This window comes from Electrona antarctica, assembly GCF_951216825.1.
Source record: "Electrona antarctica genome assembly, chromosome: 15".
Taxonomy (NCBI): Eukaryota; Metazoa; Chordata; class Actinopteri; order Myctophiformes; family Myctophidae; genus Electrona; species Electrona antarctica.
In genome coordinates, this window is record NC_136796.1 from 43,735,967 (window position 1) to 43,758,453 (window position 22,487).

The 22,487-nt window shown below is 42.8% G+C and overlaps 1 protein-coding gene across 1 annotated transcript in view; it reads right to left on the reverse strand.

The window, feature by feature from the left end:
- Window positions 1-9,646: 9,646 nt before the first annotated feature.
- LOC306938651 (gamma-aminobutyric acid type B receptor subunit 1-like) overlaps window positions 9,647-22,487 on the reverse strand; it is a gene marked incomplete at its 3' end in the record, with an annotated part of 71,147 nt that continues 58,306 nt past the window's right edge. The window contains exons 3-8 of the mRNA XM_079522913.1: window positions 19,756-19,820; window positions 17,843-17,981; window positions 15,135-15,320; window positions 12,831-12,848; window positions 11,842-11,856; window positions 9,647-9,657 (exon numbers count right to left, since the gene is read on the reverse strand). Of these exons, the coding sequence (XP_079379039.1) occupies window positions 9,647-9,657; window positions 11,842-11,856; window positions 12,831-12,848; window positions 15,135-15,320; window positions 17,843-17,981; window positions 19,756-19,820 (434 nt within the window). The remainder of the gene's footprint in view (window positions 9,658-11,841; window positions 11,857-12,830; window positions 12,849-15,134; window positions 15,321-17,842; window positions 17,982-19,755; window positions 19,821-22,487) is intronic.

Sequence of the window (22,487 nt, forward strand, 5' to 3'; positions counted from 1 at the left end):
AGGGTAGGTACCCTCACATGTTATCCCCGTGTCCCCTAGGGTAGGTAGTACCTCACATGTTCTCCCCGTGTCCCCTAGGGTAGGTACCCTCACATGTTCTCCCCGTGTCCCCTAGGGTAGGTACTAGGTACCCTCACATGTTCTCCCCGTGTCCCCTATAGGGTAGGTGCCCTCACATGTTCTCCCCGTGTCCCCTAGGGTAGGTACCCTCACATGTTCTCCCCGTGTCCCCTAGGGTAGGTACCCTTACATGTTCTCCCCGTGTCTCCTAGGGTAGGTACCCTCACATGTTCTCCCCGTGTCTCCTAGGGTAGGTACCCTCACATGTTCTCCCCGTGTCCCCTAGGGTAGGTAGTACCTCACATGTTCTCCCTGTGTCCCCTAGGGTAAGTACCCTCACAAAAAACATGCAATAATCCTGGTCTCTAAACTACCTCCCCCTGGCCAGCCGGGGCGCCTGATGGAGGGGAAAGGAACTGGTCGGAATAACGTGTTCCTTCCACGCACTACGTCCGGCTGGGGAAACTCCCCCCTGTCAGGTGAAAAGAAGCAGCTTGGACTCCTCATGCATAGAAGGGAGGCATGAGGTCAGTCTGCTGCCCCCCCCCCCCCCCCCCCCCCAGGTTGTCAGAGGAGGTGTAGCGCCCCCAGGATTACATTATACATAATTGACACTGGGTGAAAAAAATAGGTTGCAAAATCGTGTGATAAAAATTATAGAAAAACATTTATAAAAAATGATCTGATTTAAAAGATCACAACGCGGTGCGCGTTTGTGGATCAGACACAGCAGAATGTTCAGAATGTTCAGCAGAATGTTCAGCCCCGGAACAGAAATTCTAGGAGTTCAAGTTGGTTAAACGTGGGATCTTCAAAAAGCACTGCATTTTCCAGCTGGGCACTAATTAAACGTATAAGCGCGGCAGCTCCACGTCAAGGTTACACTGAGCTCCAAGGCGTTGCGCGCGTCGCCTCCTCCTCCTACTCCATCTGCCAGATGGTAGCCATGAACCATCCTGTCATCATTACGAGAACTGACTGCTAATGGGCCGTGTGTTTGTCACAGATGCGTTGGAGGACGTTACCGTCCGTCCGTGATGCTAGTTAGTGCATGGAGGTGCACTAGCGGTGGTGGTGATTTCGTCGACTAAAAAAAACTAAGACGAGAAATGTTCGTCGACTACCTTTTTTTCCATTGACGAAAACTAAATGGAAACTAAATGAAAACTAAATGAAAACTAAGCTATGTATGGTGACTAAAACTAAATATACTGACAATTTCGTCAACAAATAAAAACTAAACTAAAGACAAAAATGTCAGGAAGGGACTAGTGGACAAGAGATCCAGTATAAGTCATTTTACACTTGGTTGCATGCTGAAAATAGCCGATCTACAAGCACCGCCAAAATACATTTTAGTCGACTAAATCCACTGTAGATTTAGTCGACTAAAATCTTATGACATTTAGTCGACTAAAACAATAGACTAAACACTAAGACATTCCAGGTGACTAAAACGTGACTAAAAACGAAATGAAAACTATCCAAGAGACTACGACGACTAAAACTAAAATAATCTGCCAGATGGTAGCCATGAACCATCCTGTCATCATTACGAGAACTGACTGCTAATGGGCCGTGTGTTTGTCACAGATGCGTTGGAGGACGTCACCGTCCGTCCGTGATGCTAGTTAGTGCATGGAGGTGATTTCGTCGACTAAAAAAACTAAGACGAAAAATGTTCGTCCACTACCTTTTTTTCCACTGACGAAAACTAAATGGAAACTAAATTAAAACTAAGCTATGTATGGTGACTAAAACTAAATATACTGACAATTTCGTCAACAAAGACAAAAATGTTAGGAAGGGACTAGTGGACAAGAGATCCAGTATAAGTCATTTTACACTTGGTTGCATGCTGACAATAGCCGATCTACAAGCTCACAACGCGTCACGCTGATGACTGGTTTTTCAGCAAGTGTAAAACCAGTCATTACGACGGCATCAAGGCACCGCCAAAATACATTTTAGTCGACTAAATCCACTGTAGATTTAGTCGACTAAAATCTTATGACATTTAGTCGACTAAAACAATAGACTAAACACTAAGACATTCCAGGTGACTAAAACGTGACTAAAACTAAATGAAAAAACTATTCAAGAGACTAAAACTAAAAACGACTAAAACTAACGACTAAAACTAAAAACTACATCTGCCAGATGGTAGCCATGAACCATCCTGTCATCATTACGAGAACTGACTGCTAATGGGCCTTGTGTTTGTCACAGATGCGTTGGAGGACGTTACCGTCCGTCCGTGATATGCTAGTTAGTGCATGGAGGTGCACTAGCGGTGGTGGTGATTGGAGGACGTTACCGTCCGTCCGTGATGCTAGTTAGTGCATGGAGGTGCACTAGCGGTGGTGGTGATTGGAGGACGTTACCGTCCGTCCGTGATGCTAGTTAGTGCATGGAGGTGCACTAGCGGTGGTGGTGATTGGAGGACATTACTGTCCGTGATGCTAGTTAGTGCATGGAGGTGCACTAGCGGTGGTGGTGATTGGAGGACGTTACCGTCCGTCCGTGATGCTAGTTAGTGCATGGAGGTGCACTAGCGGTGGTGGTGATTGGAGGACGTTACCGTCCGTCCGTGATGCTAGTTAGTGCATGGAGGTGCACTAGCGGTGGTGGTGATTTCGTCGACTAAAAAAAAAACTAAGACGAAAAATGTTCGTCGACTACCTTTTTTTCCACTGACGAAATGGAAACTAAATGAAAACTAAGCTATGTATGGTGACTAAAACTAAGACTAAGTATACTGACAATTCCGTCAATAAATAAAAACTAGACTAAAATAAGTCATTTTACAATTAGTTATTGTCATTATTAGTCATTACGACGGCATGCAAGGCGCCGCCAAAATACATTTTAGTCGACTAAATCCACTGTACATTTAGTTGACTAAAATCATATGACATTTAGTCAACTAAAACAATAGACAATAGACACATTCCAGGTGACCTAAATGTGACTAAAACTATACTAACTAAACTATTCAAGAGACTGTTTTAGTCGTATACGACTAAAACTAAAATAAAAAAACAACACTGCACAGTGCAGAGAGGAGCATGTGACCGCCCCATACTATATAGTGAAGTGTTATCGAGGTTATTATTATCAATCGTGTCCGAGTGTCTCAGCTGCTTCTCAGAGACACAGATTAATGGAGTTATAGGGCAAACCAAGTATAGTGTGGAGAGTCCTGCCTTGACCCCTGACCTCCCCCCGTGTCATTATCACTCCGTCGGAGGTCAATGAATAATTCATACGCCGCCTTAATCCAAGGGAAGCAACGACACGTTAACTATGTATGCCAAAGCACGGCCCATTTATCAATTTTCCGTCTCACTTCCCCCCTCTCTCTCTCTCTCTCTCTCTCTCTCAATGTTATCTCATTCTCTCAACACACTCATTTATTTACTAGTCCTGGTTATGCTCGCAGAACGAGCTGCTCTGAAATGTGCAATGATAGCATAGTTTGGGGGGGGGGGGGAGGGGCCACAGAATGCCATGTAAATGCCATATGGTACTTTGATCTGGAGGGCCATGCACCTTTATCTCCTGCTCTCTCCCATGAGAGCTGCAATATACCCTGCATCGTAATGCGCACGCACGCACGCACGCACCACACGCACGCACACACGCACACACACGCACCGCACGCACGCACGCACGCACGCACGCACGAGGGACAAATTGGCATACAGTGCATATCTTTAGAAAAGCCCTTCATCTATGTTTTCGCAACAGATTTCACAATCTCTTAAACCTCACAGGAATTTAACACCATCGACACCATCAACTATAGAGCAAACACCCAATTATGGATGTGGGTATAATAATGCCCGCGCACGCACACACACACACGCACGCACACACACACACACACACACACACGCACGCACGCATGAGAATGGGAATACGCATGAGAATGGGAATACATGCATGCCGCAAGTAAGGACGCACACGCACGCACGCACGCACGCACGCACGCACGCACGCACCGCACGCACGCACACATAACTGCATGGAGGCACTATATACTAGACTGACCTTTCCCCTGTATTGTTTGTGACAGCTACTGTGGAGGAGGTGCGTGATGGGCTTCCAACTGCGAGTGCTGTCTTAATTAAAGGCTTCCAAGTCCCGCTGCTACGCCTGCTACACCGCCACGACGCCCTGCTTCCTCCTAGAAACCCTGGATTCATGTTGCGCCCGCCCGCTTTAACAACCTCAATCATACGATAGTGAATTATCAACAGCCCCATAATAAACAGGTGAACACTACCTTTGTTTGAATACATTAGCGGTGCCTCCCAGGGTCTCTTTTAAGCATGACCAATTTTGTGTCAAACTGCCAGGCAGGCGCACCATTAAAAAATGATACTCTCCGTGTTACATTTGCAATACGATAATTCATGTATTTTGGAGGGGCTTGCAGATTTTGGCAGCTGTATATTTGTACCGTTGTATTCAGGGAACGTGCACACATAAGACATCAAAGGGGGCTTCAGCCCCTGCCCTTTTACCCCGTCTGTAAAACAACTGCCCTCTCCCAGACCACGAATGCAGCATTTACTGATGATGAAAGAAATGCAAAATGCCACTCCTTTCCATGCCATGACGTTAGTATAGGCAGCATTCAGGAGAATTGCTTTTTTTTCCCCGGAGTCAGTATTTTGCGCTGAACAAATTTGTTTAGAAATCCATGTCGTTACACACACCGCATCTCCACTATAGCTACAGAGCACTGGGTTGCGCCCCGAGAATAGCTGATCTACAAGCTCTCAACGCGTCGCAGCGCGACGCGTTGTGAGCTTGTAGATCTGCTATTTTTGTCCAAAAGTGCACCTCTTAACAGGAGTTCAGCCCCTGCCTCTGTAACACTCTCAATACCTATAATGTCCAGATATTTTAGATTTTTCTTATTTTGTTGTTACTTTGGTTTTTCAAACGATCGTTATTTTCTTTTTTAAACCACAACCATATTCTGGCACGAACATTCGGTATATTACATTAGATTAGATTTAGAGGGAGAAAAAGAGAGACCCTAGTATAGAGTCCTGGGGGACTCCGTTCAATGGGTTTCTGTGGTTCACAAACATGTCCACGTTGACCCTAGGTGGATCAATGAGCTCTTATACCATAGCTTAATTCTACCTCTCCACATGCTCACAATACGTCACTATTTTTGCTATTCATGAAAATTGTTTGAATGTATATATATTTTTTTTCATTTAGAAAGATTTAGAAATATCTTCCAAAATATATTCTCATTTTGCATATGACTGAAATAGGGATACCGGAGTTAACCCATTTAGACCTGAGGACGATTCTACAAATGTCTTCTAAATCCTGAAAACCCTATGTTTCTATGTCAGTATGTCAAGGACGCCCAAAAAAAAAGTAATTGGCCATCTCAAAATATGTTGTTCCAGGGACAGCCCCAGAAGCAAAGATTTGAGTTAAAAAAACATTCGCTCTGAATGAATATATATTCAAACATTTGCGCCACATTTTCACGATTTTTCTAAAATAGCAGATCTACAAGCTCGTAGCTTGTAGATCTCCTATTTTTCAATAGCTAAAGTAGAAAATAATGCTTAAAACAGCAAAAGGGGTTCCCCCGCCCAGAAAGGCTTAATCAAGTGGTTAATGCGAGGTTGTTTACCAAGAGGCTGACAGGTCACATGGCTCGGCTGATCCATATATGGAGCCGTCTGGCCTATAGGAGGGAAATGGGATAAGCTCGCCGAAGCGTTCCGTTCAATATCCGACATGTCACTTCACTTCTCAAACGGAAGATGTAATAATAAAGGCCATTTTACAGCCAGTGGGTTATTTTGTCTCTGCCGTACGTGTTCAATGAGCACGACAATGTAAGACGTTGCACCCAAATCTGAAGGAAATAAAACAAAATGTTGCTGCATGGCTCACTGCACAGTTTCAGTTTTGTGGAGATCGAGGGGGTATGTAAATGGAAAATGGTGCATTTTATATGGCGCCTTTATCCAAGGCGCTTTACACAGATTGTGCATTACATTCACCCATTCACTAGGGCATTCACTTCTAGTCATTTTTACTAGTTGACTAGTTGCCTAGTTTACTAGTCGACTAGTCGTTTAACCACCTATTATGTAAAAATATATATATATATATATATTTGTACATTTAAAAACTGTGTACATTGGTGACTATAACTATAATCTACCTGATCTTGAGGCCTACAAAATCAACTAGTCAACTAGTACCAACAAGGTCGACAAGTGGATTTACTAGTCGACTAGTTGTTTAATGCCCTACCATTCACACACATTCATACACTGATGGCGGCGCGGAAACCATGCAAGGCACCAACCAGCACATCAGGAGCAATTAGGGGTTGCTCAAGGACACTTTGACGCCAACTCTGGGGGAGCCCACGGGGTTCGAACAGGCAACCTTGCGGTTGGTTACCATCCAGCCACTCTACCCCTGAGCCACCGCCGCCCCCCCCCCTGTGTATAACAGCATACACTAGAATCTAGAGAGTATGATAGAGTGTTAACTTGACTCCGTATAAACACACCTTTTTAGCATTGCTTTTAACTAGATCATTGCATGTCCTTTTCCTGTTTTAGTCGCTCATTTTTGTTTTGTTATTACTATGTAGTTGATGCTCTCTTGTTGTGTTTTTGCTCTTTCTTGTTTTATTTTTTGCTCTTACTGTAAAGCACTTTGAACTGCACTCGTTGTATGAAATGTGCTATATAAATAAAGATTGATTGATTGATTGATTGATTGATTGATTGATTGATTGATTGTGCATACAAATATAACCAAAGGGTGTACTACGGGTAGACTTGGACCCACGGCGTCTAATCAGTAAAGCAAAAAAAAAAAACACAACCCAAGCCAGAAGCCATTTTGATGTAGTCGAGGACTTATAGGCCCTGAATTTCAAACAGCGACATTAAGACAATTAGAAAGTCCGTCTACTACTTCTCTCTACCCTAAGAATATATCAAGGATTAAAAAGACTCAGCGGGATTTGGAGAAAAAAAACGTGGGTCTCAGCAGGATTTTTGGAAAACTTGTCCATCATGCATTCCTCTTTAGCAACTCTGTAAAAGTGTCTATGCAGGTCTCCCAGCTGAAATCAATCAGACAGCTTCAGTTAATCATATCACTCCATATAGTTCTCAGATCTTTTGCACTTCATTTGGCTCCCCCAGTCTATCAAAGAATTGATTTAAAAAAAAAAATACTGCTGCTGGTCTATGAAGCAACTGAACGGCTTTGGGGGGTCGAAATACATGTCTGAACTTGTGATAGATCATGAATCATAATATACAGACCTCTTCTGGGTCGTATGGGAAAGGTCTGCTGTCTGAGGCAGCCTAGCGTCAGAACTAAAACCTGGAGAGGATTTTAACCCATTTAGACCCGAGAACGATTCTACAAATGCCTTCTAAATTCTGACCGTTTTCTGAAAAACCCATGTTTTTCTAAGTCAGTGGTTCTCAAACATTTTCACGTCAAGTACCCTCAAAAATATATGTAATATATGTATATATGTTCCAAGGACCCTCAAAGAAGCAAAGATTTGACTTAAAACGTTGGCTCTGAAAGAAGATTTGCACCACATTTTCAAGACTTTTCAAAAATAGCAGACCTACAAGCTCGTAGCGCGGCACTCTGTGCACTACACTATGAGCTTGTAGATCTGCTATTTTTCAATAGCTAAAGTATAACATAATGCTATAAACACCAAAAGGGGGGGTTCCCCGCCCAGAATGTGTTAATGCACCATCTGGAACAAACTCTATAGGTCTGCTGCAAACTCTCACTTCTTTTAAATCAAAGATGACCTTTTCTGTTTGCTGCCAACCTTTTATATACCTGGTGCTTTTTCATGGATTCTATACTGCACCGGGTGTTTTGTGTAAAGCACTTTAGAAATTGCTATGACTGTGGAAATGTACTATACAAATAAACTTGCCTCCCCGCCTCGTCCCTCGCTTTTGCATCCGTACACTCTGAGAGAAACTGAACACTCAGGCTTTTTACAGCACAGCAGGGGGTCCCATTCAACCCCCACGACGGAGCGTGGAAGATGGATCGTTTTCCATCATTTTAACCCATTTAGACCTGAAAAAATAGTTTTCTGAAAAAAAAACGTCTGTTTCTATGTCAGCGGTGCTCAACCTTTTTCCATGTCAAGGACCCCCAGAATTGTCTGAATTTGGCTGCGGACCCCCCCCCCATCTGAAAATATGTTGTTCCAGGGACCCCGCAAAGATATGAGTTAAAAACGTTCGCTCTGAAAGAATATATTTAAAGATTTGCGCCACACTTTTTCAAAAATAGCAGACCTACAAGCTCGTAGCGCGCCACTCGGTGGCGCGCTATGAGCTTGTAGATCTGCTATTTTTCAATAGCTAAATTATAACAATGTTTAAAACACCAAAAGGGGTTCCCGCCCAAAATAGGTTAGATATCTCTCTCTCTCTCTCTCCAGGAGAGCGCAGGAGTCCACTCACCTAGATGGAGGCGCCACACTGTGCCCCGCTCGCAAGTCAAACCCACAGCTTTTTGGGAAACAAACGGCCTGGCGTGTGCTGTGAGTTTCGAGTATACGGTTCGGTTCCCTGCCTTGTGTTGTGTAAGTATAATCCCATCTCTTTACACCCACTGCACAACACAAGTCAAATGTGATGTTGGTAACCTTTTGAGAGAGTTATTCGTTGATCGATTTCTTTTTTTACGCGACATGGTGGAAACGGGAGAAGAATCCCCATGGAGCCCTGCGGCCGGTCAGCCCGAGAGGGAGAGAGGATGGATGGACATATGTGGAGTCTTCTTTTGTGGGGCTCTTGTCAGTGGTGGTGGTGGAGGAGGAGGGGGGAAATAGAGACTATTTTCCTGCAGCCACAACACTTTTGTTGCTAAATAGATAGGGGACATAAATCTCCCGCTCTCTCTCTCCATCGCCCTCCATCCCCGAAATCTCATGCTTCCTTTCCAATCTCACATTCCTTTTCCAATCATTTCTTCTCTCTTCCGTCTTTGTCCCGAGTTGTCTTTTTCAATTTTTGCCCCCCCCCCCCCCTACATACGTTATAATCACTCTCCTTGTCCCAACACGGTGACCAGAAGTGCTCTTCACCCTTTGTCTTTCACAGGTTGTTTTGTTTGCCTGCATGCTCCCATCATTTTAACCCATTTAGACCTGAAAAAAATTGTTTTCAGGGAAAAAAAACGTCTGTTTCTATGTCAGCGGTGCTCAACCTTTTTCCATGTCAAGGACCCCCAGAATTGTCTGAATTTGGCTGAAAATATGTTGTTCCAGGGACCCCCCCCCCTCCCAGAAGCAAAGATATGAGTTAAAAACGTTTGCTCTGAAAGAATATATTTAAAGATTTGCGCCACACTTTTTCAAAAAATAGCAGATCTACAAGCTCATAGCGCGCCACTCGGTGGCGCGCTATGAGCTTGTAGATCTGCTATTTTCCAATAGCTAAATTATAACAACGTTTAAAACACCAAAAGGGGTTCCCGCCCAAAATAGGTTAAATCTCTCTCTCTCTCTGTCTCTCTCTCTCTCTCAAGCGTTAGCTGCATGCAGACGTCACTGGTAATATTGTGACACTGACACAGCCATTCATCAATTTAGCACTGATTTAACACTGGTGGATAATCCTGGGAGAGTCGAGTGCAATTTGTCACCTTTTTACATTACCAGCCCCGCTCTGGCGAGACAGCGTATATATATACATTTAAGTTGCGAAGAAAACATTGGGAGTTTTCTCGTGTTATATATATATCTTAATTTTCTCCGGGTTACAGTTGGATGGTGGGATGGTGGTAACATGTCGAGTGCCATAGCACCATCTAGTGGCGTGTACAGTGCAGTATGGATTAGGCCTGTAAAGGTATACCGGCCTATATATATATGGTATATACAGGTACACCTCTCTCTCTCTCCCTCCCGTGGCAAAAACAGCCTAGGTATTGATACCGTGAGATTTCTGAGCTGAAGGTATTTATTTATTTTTGAGGGGCGCTAGCCCCTCAAAAATATACAGGTTTAATGTTTGTTGAGGGACACCAGCCCCTCCTATACACAGGTTTAATGTTTGTCTTTAGTTCAATGTTTGTTTTGTAAACGCCATTGACAATGAAGGGAAAATGTACGGTCATAATGTGTCATTTACGTCATATTTATTGTCTCTTTATTGTTAATGGCGTTTAATGTTTGTGTTGGCACCGTTTGTTTTAACATCACCGTTACATCACCTAATCAACATGAGTTAGACTTTAATATATGAGCGCCCCTCACTTCACACGGGTGTGTTTTTTGAGCTATATACAGGTTTAACCCATTTTGGGCGGGAACCCCTTTTGGTGTTTTAAGCATTATGTTGTGCTTTAGCTATTGAAAAATAGCAGATCTACAAGCTCATAGCGCGGCACCGAGTGCCGCGCTATGAACTTATAGGTCTGCTATTTTTGAAAAATCGTGAAAATGTGCCTCAAATCTTTGAATATATATTCTTTCAGAGTTTCAGTTTTTAACTCAAATCTTTGTTTCTGGAGGGTCCCTGGAGCTACATATTTTCAGATGGGGGTCGGCGGCATATTACATAATTGTTGGGGTCCTTGACATGAAATATTGAGCACCACTGACATAGAAACATAGGGTTTTAGAAGACTTTTATATATTTTTTTATAATGTGTTAATGACAGGTTTGATTGTCTCAACCAGGCCGAAGGCATGGGGAGAGAGTATGTTTTGCACTCCGTCCGTCCGTCCGTCCGTCCGTCCGTGTGTGTGTCCGTCCGTCCGTGTGTGTGTCCGTGTGTCCGTGTGTGTGTCCGTCCGTCCGTCTGTGAACAGCTAATCTCCGCCACCGTTAACCCGGTCGATGTCAAATTTTGCACACACACTCCCTGGATGCCAACGATGAACCTCTGCCCCAGAATTTCCAGAACGGCCTGTTATAGCGCCACCAGGAGGCCGCTTTGTGCAAAACAAGTTTTTGGACAGTACACCTACAGATTTTGTCCAAACATCACGCAAATTGGTACACAGTCTCTCTAGAGCCATTCAACGAAACGGTTCTTTCAGATTTCTCAGACTCCATCCTGATTGGCTAAGATTGGCTTCCAAAGTTTGCAGGAGTGCTCAGTTTCAAACAAAATGCTGCAAATCATGGACACATCGTGTGATTTCCGTGAAATTGTCCACGCACATTCCCACTAGGCCGAGGAAGAAATGCCACGTGAACATTTTCAACTCAGCCTCATGGAACTGCACGGATCTGTGGATAACTTTGTATGCCAACTCCCTAGAGGCCAAGGAAAAACCTTTGCCTGGAATTTTTCACATCTGCTCTTTATAGCGCCACCAGGAGGCCGACAAATGTAAAACACATTTTCTAATATTACTCCTTCAGATTTTATCCAAATTTCACGCAAATCGGTACACATGCTCTCCATAGTCATGTGATCAAGACGCGTTTTTTTGATTTCTCATAATCCACCTTCATTGCCTACGATTGGCTTCTAAACCTTTCAGGAGTAGCCCGCTTTGTACGCTGTGTACACACACACACACACACACACACACACACACACACACACACACACACACACAAAACATCCTCCTGGTGGAGACCTGTGCCCAGAAGGGCACTTTTTCTAGTTTATACTGTACTTTGCCGAGATGAAGCATGAATTATAAATGACTGAAGCCTTTCTTTCAGCCTGGCAACAAAAATAATGTCCTTGACTCCTTACCTTGTGCATTAATTGCTGTGAATGCACCAGAGAGGTTATAGTTAAGAGAGCTTACTGATATCTGCTCTTTGGACAATAAGAAGAATTAGGTTGTAGCTCAATACTGCCATCTAGTGTTAATCGACAAAACACACAAACTGCACTGATGCTGTTATGTTGTCGCCACCAGTACAGGCAATAAGTAAAGTTATTTTCAATCAAATAGAGGGTATGTGTGTGACATCATCATCAAACCAGGAAGTTATGCAGGAACGCCTACTGAGTGGCAAAAACTACTTTCTGGCCTTGACAGCCCATACATCCACACAGAAAAGTCTTATCTGATTGCATTAAACAGCATTAAACAATGTTAAACTCACTTTGCCTGTTGCTTTGCCACTCGATTTGCCACTCGATGTGCCATTCACTTTAAGCATGCGCATACTCTCTATAGTGAGTGTGGACTCGCTGTTGAAAATACTCCTGTCTGTGTGTCCCTTTTATGCCCATTTCCGAAAATATTTATGTCACGAGGACATATATGACAGACACAAAGCCGGGCACTGCACCCCACTGTGAGGGTGTGGAACCCGTGTGTCGAATTTGAAGTTGATGGGGCTAATATAGATAGATAGATAGATAGATAGGGGTGTGTGTGTGTGTGTGTGTGTGTGTGTGTGTGTGTGTGTGTGTGTGTGTGTGTGTGTGTGTGTGTGTGTGTGTCTGACTTGTCAGTGACTTGCAGTATCAGTGAGACAAACAGCATGTTATGTATAATGCAACACTGCCCTCTACTGGCCATGGAACAGCAATGCTGTAGGTGTAATTTCTAGTTCATAGTATGACAGAGACGCAACAACTACAACCACACTAACAACAACAACAACACAGATCTACAGATCTACAGATGCACAGTGAGCTTGTAAATCTGTTCTTTTTGGGACTTTACAGTAGACACGTTCTACTGTACAGTATTATATGTATCAGTGTGTCATGGAAGCGGGTCTTACCTGTGTAATGACGATCATCTGTAGAAACACAAGCAAGAGAAAGATTTGTTTTACATACAGAACGTCAAGTCCCATACTGTACACTCATCATCAGTAGGATCCATGTATACAGTACCATCTCTATACTATATATAGTTATGGTACACATCATTGTACACTATGACAGTGTTGTTTTTGTCGACTAAAACTACGATTTTCGTCGACTACCTTTTTTCACTGACGAAAACTAAATGGAAACTAAATGAAAACTAAGCTATTATGACTAAAATGTAAGCTAAATGTATTGACAATTTCGTCAACAAATAAAAACTAGACTAAAATGTTAGGAAGGGACTAGTGGACAAGAGATCCAGTATAAGTCATTTTACACTTGGTTGCATGCTGAAAATAGCAGCTCTACATCACAGCGCGACACGTTGTGATCGGCTATTTTCAACAAGTGTAAAATCAGTCATTACGACGGCATCAAGGCCCACCAAAATACATTTTAGTCGACTAAATGAACTGCAGATTTAGTTGACTAAAATCTTATGACATTTACGACTAAAACTAGACTAACACTAAAACATTCCAGGTGACAAAATTATGACTAAAACTAAATGAAGTTTCATTCCAAAGACCATGACTATAGACTAAAATAGAAATGTGCTGCCAAAAACAACACTGGCTTATCCTCTCAAACATACACCAGTGATAAGCACTGGTGCATGTTTATTTTCAAAGCCATCTCAGGGATGGCCCCCCTTACATTTGTGACTAAATTTGACTGAGGTGCTGCCATTGGATTTTTTGGAATTTTCGTTTCAGGGAATCATAGCTTCAAATTGACATATTGGTTGTTCAGTTTGACCCACCAGTTTTGGAGATACGGCTTATAGAGTAATGTCTTGCAGAGAAACAGCGAGTTGAGAAAACAGGCTTGAAAGGTTCACTTCTGTGGTCTCTAACATTACACCTAGCTACATGTTTGGGCATTTATTTCATATTTACATGTCGATTTCAGCTCTGACACTTATTTCAGACATGCTCTAGTATGTGAAGAGTCTGCCTGTGCTATTAACTCATTTTGGGAAAAAGTTTTTCTCCTCTGGTGAAAAGCTGGAATTTGCGCGATGGCAGTCTCTCAGTCAAATCTGGTCACATTTGCTCTATGTTGGATCAGAATGCCTATCAGACCCGCTCGAGTGACTTCCTGACCCTCAAGGTTCCTTTTGCTAACACAAAGTGGGGCAAGGCAGCTTTCTCTGTCGGTGCTCCATCTGATTGGAATGAGCTTTTTAACTCTCGAGACGAGAGTCCACGCATTACAGGTCCATTTGGTTTCATTTTAAACTCTCAAGAGTTAAATTATTGTTAAACAATGTAGAAGAATTGTTATTTTGATCAACGTTTGCCTGTTTGCCCTGGTAGGGGCGGGACTGCGACGCTCTATAGAGTGTTTGTTCAGTAACAGGGGTCTGCCCATCTCTCTACTGTAGCTCAGGGCTTCTCAAACTTCATGGGGGGACCTTTTGGTAACCCCAAGCTTGATTTATAGTGCAATTTCAGAGTTGAAATAAAACATAATATTTTAAAATAAAGCATACATTGGAGCTTTAAATAGAAAAAAAAATGCAAAAATGCATTTACATCGCTATGAATACTGATTTTGTGTCTTATCAATGTAGAAGAAAAGCTACAGAAGTGTTTCTGTGCAGTATATAGCCTAAGCATATACTATCTGTTGCCAGACCCAAAAAAAAAAGGAAAATTGGTATCCCAACCTGAAAATGTATTTTGTAACAGCTGGAGAAACCCCCTGTTACTGGGAGACACACATGGACCCCCTTTTTCACCCTTTTAATACAAAAACATCACTTACACTCTCGTTAAAGCTGCTACAAGCAATAATATGTCAACATTTTAATTAACCTTTTTTTTTATTTTATTTTATTCAGACAGCCAGCAATGGGTAGAACGCTCCCCAAAAAAATTGTCTCTGTGACACATCTAGGGGCCGCAATCTGCATTCAAATATTTTCCTAGAAGCTTTATCATTGGTCGATTTGCCTGTCTGCTTCCTGATTGGTTAGTCATTGCGACCGGGTTTATTTTTTTCGACCAATGACAAAGCTTCTTTGAATCTTTGAATGCAGATTGTGGCCCCTAGATGTGTCATTTACAGACTAACTTGCTGGGGAAAAAAAAGGTCATTAAAAATGTGACATATTGCTTATAGCAGCTTTAATGAGGCTCTAGCTACTGTATGCGTACAATGTACTTGGCATTGGCAATACATAATCATAACTTATGTTGAGTACTCACACTGACAGACGGGTTTGGACGTGTCCCACTTGCCCATCTTATTGCAATGTGTGGCGTTGATTCCAGTGAGGTTGAAACCAGGCAGACAGCTGTAGTGAAGCACAGTGCCCTCTACTGGGGGCCCTGGGGGCCACTCTGCCACGTGCCCGTTCTCCAGAGACGTCCACACCCGAGGACACAGCAGCACTATAGGACACACATGGAGGTATTGGTGTTCACAATTGTCTGTTTCTATATCAGTGGTTCTCAATATTTCATGTCAAGGACCCCAAAGAATATATGTAATTGGCCGCCGACCCCCATCTGAAAATATGTTGTTTCAGGGACTCCCCCCCCAGAAGCAAAGATTTCAGTTAAAAACGCTCGCTCTGAAAGAATATATATTCAAAGATTTGCACTACATTTTCACTCAGCTATGAGCTTGTAGATCTGCTATTTGGTCTGGCGTTAACTTTGACTCGCGGTATAATTGACTGGTGAGCAGGGACGTGCAGAGAGTGTTAGAGGGGCAGGGGCTGAAATCCCGTAAGAGGGGCACTTTTGGACAAAAATAGAGAAAGTAGCAGATCTACAAGCTCACAACGCGTCGCGCTGCGACACGTTGAGAGCTTGTAGATCAGCAATTTATTTTATTTTATTTAACCTTTATTTAACCAGTAAAAACCACATTGAGACTGAAGTCTCTTTTACACAGTGTGAACTGGCCAAGAGAAGAGGCACACTAAGTGACACAGCTCTGCCAGAAACAAATACACGACAAAAAACAGGACAGACATACAATGATCATAAATACAGTACAGTACCCACTACCGAAGAAGCTAAAAAAAACGGAGTATTTTCATGCTACTCCTCCGAAACCCGTTTGGTACTCGCTGGTTCTTGGAGTTGAACACAAGCCTGCAGTGGGCAGAGTTTTAAACGTGTATTGTTGGCCCGCAACATTGACAACCTTGCTACAGTTTACATCACCTGGCCATAAAGTATATACTGCTCCAGTAGCATCCTGTCTTAACCCATTCAGACCTGAGGACGATTCTACAAATGCCTTCTAAATCCTGACAGTATTCTGAAAAACCCCATGTTTCTGTGTCAGTGGTTCTCAAACATTTCCATGTCAAGGACCCCCAACGACATATGTAATCGAGTTGAAAACGTTCGCTCTGAAAGAATAGATATTCAAAGGTTTGTGCCGCATTTTCACGATTTTTCAAAAATAGCAGACCTACAAGCTCATAGCGCGGCACTCTGTGCCGCGCTATGAGCTTGTAGATCTGCTATTTTTCAATAGCTAAAGTATAACATAATGTCAAAAGGGGTTCCCACCCCAAAATGGATTAACCAGTACACAGACCAAGAACAAAAAGGTTCAAAGAAGATATAAATGCCACATATCCTATTCTATATTAAAATTGGCTAATTTTGTTGTCTAAGACTAAGGTTTTTAAGAAGACCAAATAGGACTTTAATAACTAAATTCAAAAAGACCACGACTACATCAAAAATCAAAATAATCTGAAAAAATTTACACCGTCTGTAAGGTTGTTTTTACATGACTTTATTAATATGAGTTATTAAGTCCTAAATGGTTAGTGACACTCTAGAGTCTACTAGTGTGACATTGACGTGGTTTTGGTCCTACCTATATATGGGCGTATGGTGTTTGTTTATGGTTATTGTGTCTGATTAGAGGGATGTGGCTGTCCGGTTCTCCCTTTTTTTTCTGTTATGGAATATGTGAAAAAAAAAGTAATATGAATATAATCATGTAAAACCATAACTGAAATGAAATAAATATTAAATTAAATGAAATTAGATCTACCGTTGGGCTAGGGTGGGTTGCAGCCCGGGGGTGGGTCGGTCGGTCAGTCGGTGCAGCCTGGGGGTGGGTGGGTGGGTGGGTCTGTCTGTCTGTGTCTCGCTCTCCCAATATTACACCAAATAAAAACAAAATACCCCCAATGTTTTAGCTATATTTGCTGTACTCTTGTGTTGCTCATCTCTCTGTTTCAGGGGGGCCCTGAAAGTTTGTCTAGCCCGGGGGCCCTTCTTGGGAGGGTAGATCCGGCCCTGATCGCAAAGTAATGAGGGATAACAAAGTGTTTGGCCTGATGAGAGGCGAGGTGTGGGGCAGTTGAGTACAGAAACTATAGTAAAATACGCACATCACTTTGTGGAGGTGCTGGGTTCGAAAAATGACATATGAAAAAGAGAGAGAACCCGCACACTCATATGCTCCAAAAGATAAATTTATTGACGACATTTCGAGCCAAGGCTCTTCATCTGGTCAAAACTGAGTGGGGCAGTTGAGTCCCACATTATGGAGACGGACGGTTTCCTCTCACACACGTTTTTAAAACAAACATTGAACTAAAAACAAACATTAAACCTGTAGGGCTAGCGCCCCTCAATAATAACCACTTCTGTATTTTGTTGCCATGGAACTTTCCCCATGAGGGATAACAAAGTGTTTGGCCTGATGAGAGGCGAGGTGTGGGGCAGTTGAGTCCCACATTATGGAGACGGACGGTTTCCTCTCACACATAAAGGTCCCGGAAATCCATATCGACCTATACAGTAGTACTGCAGGAGCAGCCACCAGCAAGATAAAGAGGGTGTCTGCAGGGAAAACACTGTGTGTGTGTGTGCGTGTGCGTGTGTGTGTGTGTGTGTGTGTGTGTGTGTGCGTGCGTGCGTGCGTGCCAACTCACGGCATCTGCTTCGCTGACTCAGGTCCGTCCAGGTGCCGTTCGGGAGGCATTTCCTGACCTTGGGCCCCACGATCACCCTGTTCCCTCTGCAGATGTACTCGATCTCATAGTCCACTGGCAGCACCTGCACACTGCGGATCTGTGCACGCACGTGCACGCACACACATACACAGGTGCACAGATGCATACACGGGGTATAGCGCGAGAGGGAGACAGAGACACCATGAAGAAACATAATGCACGCACACGCACGTGCAAACGCACGCACGCACACACACACGCACACGCATACACACACACACACACACACACACACACACACACACACACACACACACACACACACACACACACACAGTTTGTTAGTTTATTGACAAAGTGACCATTGTCTTCTAGATTATGAATTAAAGGTAGTGTCAGTCGATATTGTTTTGTTAAAACAAAACAAAAAAAATGTTAAAAATGTAAAAGCTCCATATTCTGTAGTAATCTTATTTCAGTCAGATAACTCACGAATAGATTTAACCCATATTTATTATAGAATGAGAATACAAGTGTGCATATAATATTTGATCTTGGCGTTCGGGCTCTGCTGCATTTTTCTCCCTGCTCGGCACAATCAAACACCATCGTTAAACATTAAGAGCAGGGAGATAGATATACAATAAAACCCCCCCATGGGGAACATAAATAGCAGAGCCCACCGGTGGTGCTGGGGTGGCGGTGGGAGCAAACGCCGCAGAAGGAAGGCAGGAAGAAGCATGCAGTCTAGTGAGCTTAAGTAGCCCGCCCAATTGGTCAGCTGACTGCCACGTCAGCGAATGACATGTGGGTCTTGCACACACTTGAGTATATGAATGAGCAGCACAGCATGAACCCCCTCGAGTGTATCTGACTGAACTAACTCCGCAAGCTACGTATCATGTGTTTGTTGGGTAACAGGAGTCTCACTGTCTCTCCTTCCACTGCCAGCCCTTTAATGAACAGAAAATTCCATTTTTAATTAAGAACCCATTTAAGAATCCAGATCAAATGTTGTTGTTGTTGTTGTTGTTTATGCTCTATCCGGAATGATGGAGTTCTCTCCTGATTGGATCAAATTGTTATCAAAAACGAATTAATGTTCTGTTTACTGAAGAGATGGAGAGACACGAAGACATTCTGGTGAACAAACACTATAGCAGTGATTGCTTTCACAATAATGTAGCTCTATTTAAACTTAAATTGAACAACAACAAAATCACTTAATGCACATTTTTATGTTTATGTTTCATAGACGAAGATGATGTTTTCCAGACGAAGATGATGTATTTTTTTGTGTGGTAAAAAAAATGGAAAATTAAACTTCAATATTTATTTAAGTTAATTTATTATTTTTTGTAGTATGTGGTGATATTTAACAATTAAGTTTCTGGTGAGTTAGAAACAGTGTTGTTTTTGGCAGCAAATTTCTATTTTAGTCTATAGTCAGTCTTTGGAATGAAACTTCCTTTGGTTTTAGTCATATTTTAGTCACCTGGAATGTTTTAGTGTTAGTCTAGTTTTAGTCGACTAAATTACATAAGATTTTAGTTGACAAAATCTGCAGTTGATTTAGTGTATTTTGGCGGGCCTTGACGCCGTCGTAATGGCTCATTTTACACTTGTTGAAAATAGCCGATCTACAAGCTCACAACGCGTCGCAGACACGTTGTGAGCTTGTAGATCTTGTAGATCGGCTAGTAGAGCTTGTAGATCGGCTATTTTCAGCATGCAACCAAGTGTCAAATGACTTCTACTGAATCTCGTCGTCAGTGAAAAAAGGTAGTCGACGAACATTTTTTAGTCGACGACAACAACACTGAGGCTGTTGGATGCATATTTAACAATGAAGTTTGTGGTGAGTTAGATTTTTGCCATCTCTTCTCTCCTACCTGTTCTTGCGTCAGGCCTCGGTACCTGATGCCTCCATCTCGAGGAGGGCGGATGATAGCACAACCTGCAGAATGAGAGAAAGATAGGAGTGTAAGATACTCCTCTGGGGGGGGCAGCTCTGCAATCTGTGCCTTCCTATAGTAAGTAAGTAAGTACATTTTATTTATAGAACACATTTCACAGACATCAGTCACAAAGTGCTTCACAACAATAAAAGCAAAACATATCAATAGTAACAATAGTGATATTAATAATAAAAATAAGAATAATGAAAAATAAAGCAAAGAAAGAGAAAACAGAACAAACGGCACTGGTAAAAATAAATCATAATAATCAAGAGATCAATTACAGCACTATGTTGCAATGGCCTGTCTAAAAAGGTGGGTCTTTAAATGTTTTTTTAAAAAGGTCCACTGAGGCCACAGATTTCAGGTGCTCCGGGAGGTCATTCCGTAGCCTGGGGGGCGAAACTAGCAAAGGCTCGATCACCTTTAGTTTTTACGCCTTGTGGGTGGAACGACCAGCAGGGCTTGGGATGAGTATCTCAGAGGCCTTCTAGGAACATATGGGTGGAGTAAGTCACAAATATATGAGGGTGCCTGACCATGGAGGGTTCTGTGTGTGATGACAAGAATTTTAATCCCCCTCCCAGAAGCAAGTTGAGTTAAAAACGTTCGCTCTGAACGAATATATATTCAAAGATTTGCGCCACATTTTCACGATTTAAAAAAAATAGCAGATCTACAAGCTTGTAGATGAGCTTGTAGATCTGCTATTCTTTTTCAATAGCTAAAGTATAACATGATGCTTAAAACACCAAAAGGGGTTCCCGTCCTGAATGGGTTAAGCCTGATTTACACTTTGTCGCCGAAAATAGACGATCTACAAGCAAGCTCACGATGCGTCGCCGTCGATTAGATGCACGTTGTGAGCTTGTAGATCTGCTGTTTGGCGCACAATGGGAGTATAAATTAAGCCTGTGGTTCCCAACGTTTTTTTAATCAGGACCCACTAAATCTTGAAAGCATTCGATGGCCCGCTCTTAGTCTTAACTCTCGTGTTAAAGAGGGCAAACTGGACTGCGTGCAATTTTGTTATTTTATTTTGTAATTAATATAATATTATCTTTGTGTTATGCTAATTATTTGGGGGCCCAACTGTGAAGGCCCACCAGTGTTGCTCCATCTCACAGGTTTAGTTAGGAATGGTTGAATTTCAGCATTTAGATGTGTCTCCTTCTGCTCCACTCTGACACTGCACGTTGACGGCCACTAGATGGCAACCTCGGCTACGTTTTCATTTGGAACTGGAGCTTGTCTCCACCACTAGACCAAACGGGTGCAGTAGGCCTACTTAGTTTAGACAGTACTTAGTTTAGACAGTACTTAGTTTAGACTAGTCATTTGGTTAGACCAGTCATTAGTCCTAGAACTACAACCTATCTCAAACCCTCACCCTAACCCTAACCTCCCACGGGGCAGCACACCTAAACCTAACCTTAACCCATGTCTAACCAATGACTAGTCTAAACTAAGTATGCACCCTGGCCAAACATGTCAAGACTTGTCTTGTTCTTCTTTGTTGTTTACCAAAACAAGCACATGTATTGTCATGTGGGCAGTGGTTTAAAAAAATGACAAACATCTCATCATATCCTATACTGAATGGGAGTGGGACTGACTTGAGGCACAACAGCAGTGTTGTTTTTGGCAGCAAATTTAGATTTTAGTCATAGTCTTTTGAATAGTTTTCATTTCGTTTTAGTCACATTTTAGTCACCTGGAATGTTTTAGTGTTAGTCTAGTTTTAGTCGATTAAATATCATGAGATTTTAGTCGACTTAAATCTACAGTTGATTTAGTCGACTAAAATGTATTTTGGTGGGCCTTGATCCCGTCGTAATGACTGTTTTTACACTTGCTGAAAATAGCCGATCTACAAGCTCACAACGCGTCACACGTTGTAGATCGGCTCTAGCTTGTAGATCGGCTATTTTCAGCATGCAACCAAGTGTAAAATGACTTATACTGGATCTCTTGTCCACTAGTCCCTTCCTAACATTTTAGTCTAGTTTTTATTTGTCGACGAAATTGTCAGTATAAATATATTCAGTGTTAGTTTTAGTCATCACAGCTTAGTTTTCATTTAGTTTCCATTTATAGTTTTCGTCAGTGAAGAAAAGGTAGTCGACGAACATTTTTCGTCATAGTTTCAGTCGACGAAGTCAACACTGCACAACAGTAAAAACCCCATAGAGCATCATTGCTATTCTAGTCTGGACATGGAGACGGTCTGACACTACAGTCAAGGTGATGAGGAGGAGGTGCAAAAGACTCCTGCATACTAAATACTTCAGGAAGAGCAGACTATAGTGACAGTCTGCATGAGAGAGAGAGAGAGGGAGGAGGGAGAGAGAGAGAGACTATAGTGACAGCCATGGGTGCATGAGAGAGAGAGGGGGGAGGGAGAGAGAGAGAGACTATAGTGACAGCCATGGGTGCATGGGAGAGAGAGAGGGGGGAGGGAGAGAGAGAGAGAGAGGGGGGAGAGGGAGAGAGAGAGAGAGAGGGGGGGGGGGGGAGGGAGAGAGAGAGAGACTATAGTGACAGCCATGGGTGCATGAGAGAGAGAGAGAGAGAGAGAGGGGGGGAGGGAGAGAGAGAGAGAGAGAGGGGGGGGGAGGGAGAGAGAGAGAGAGAGAGGGGGGGGGAGGGAGAGAGAGACTATAGTG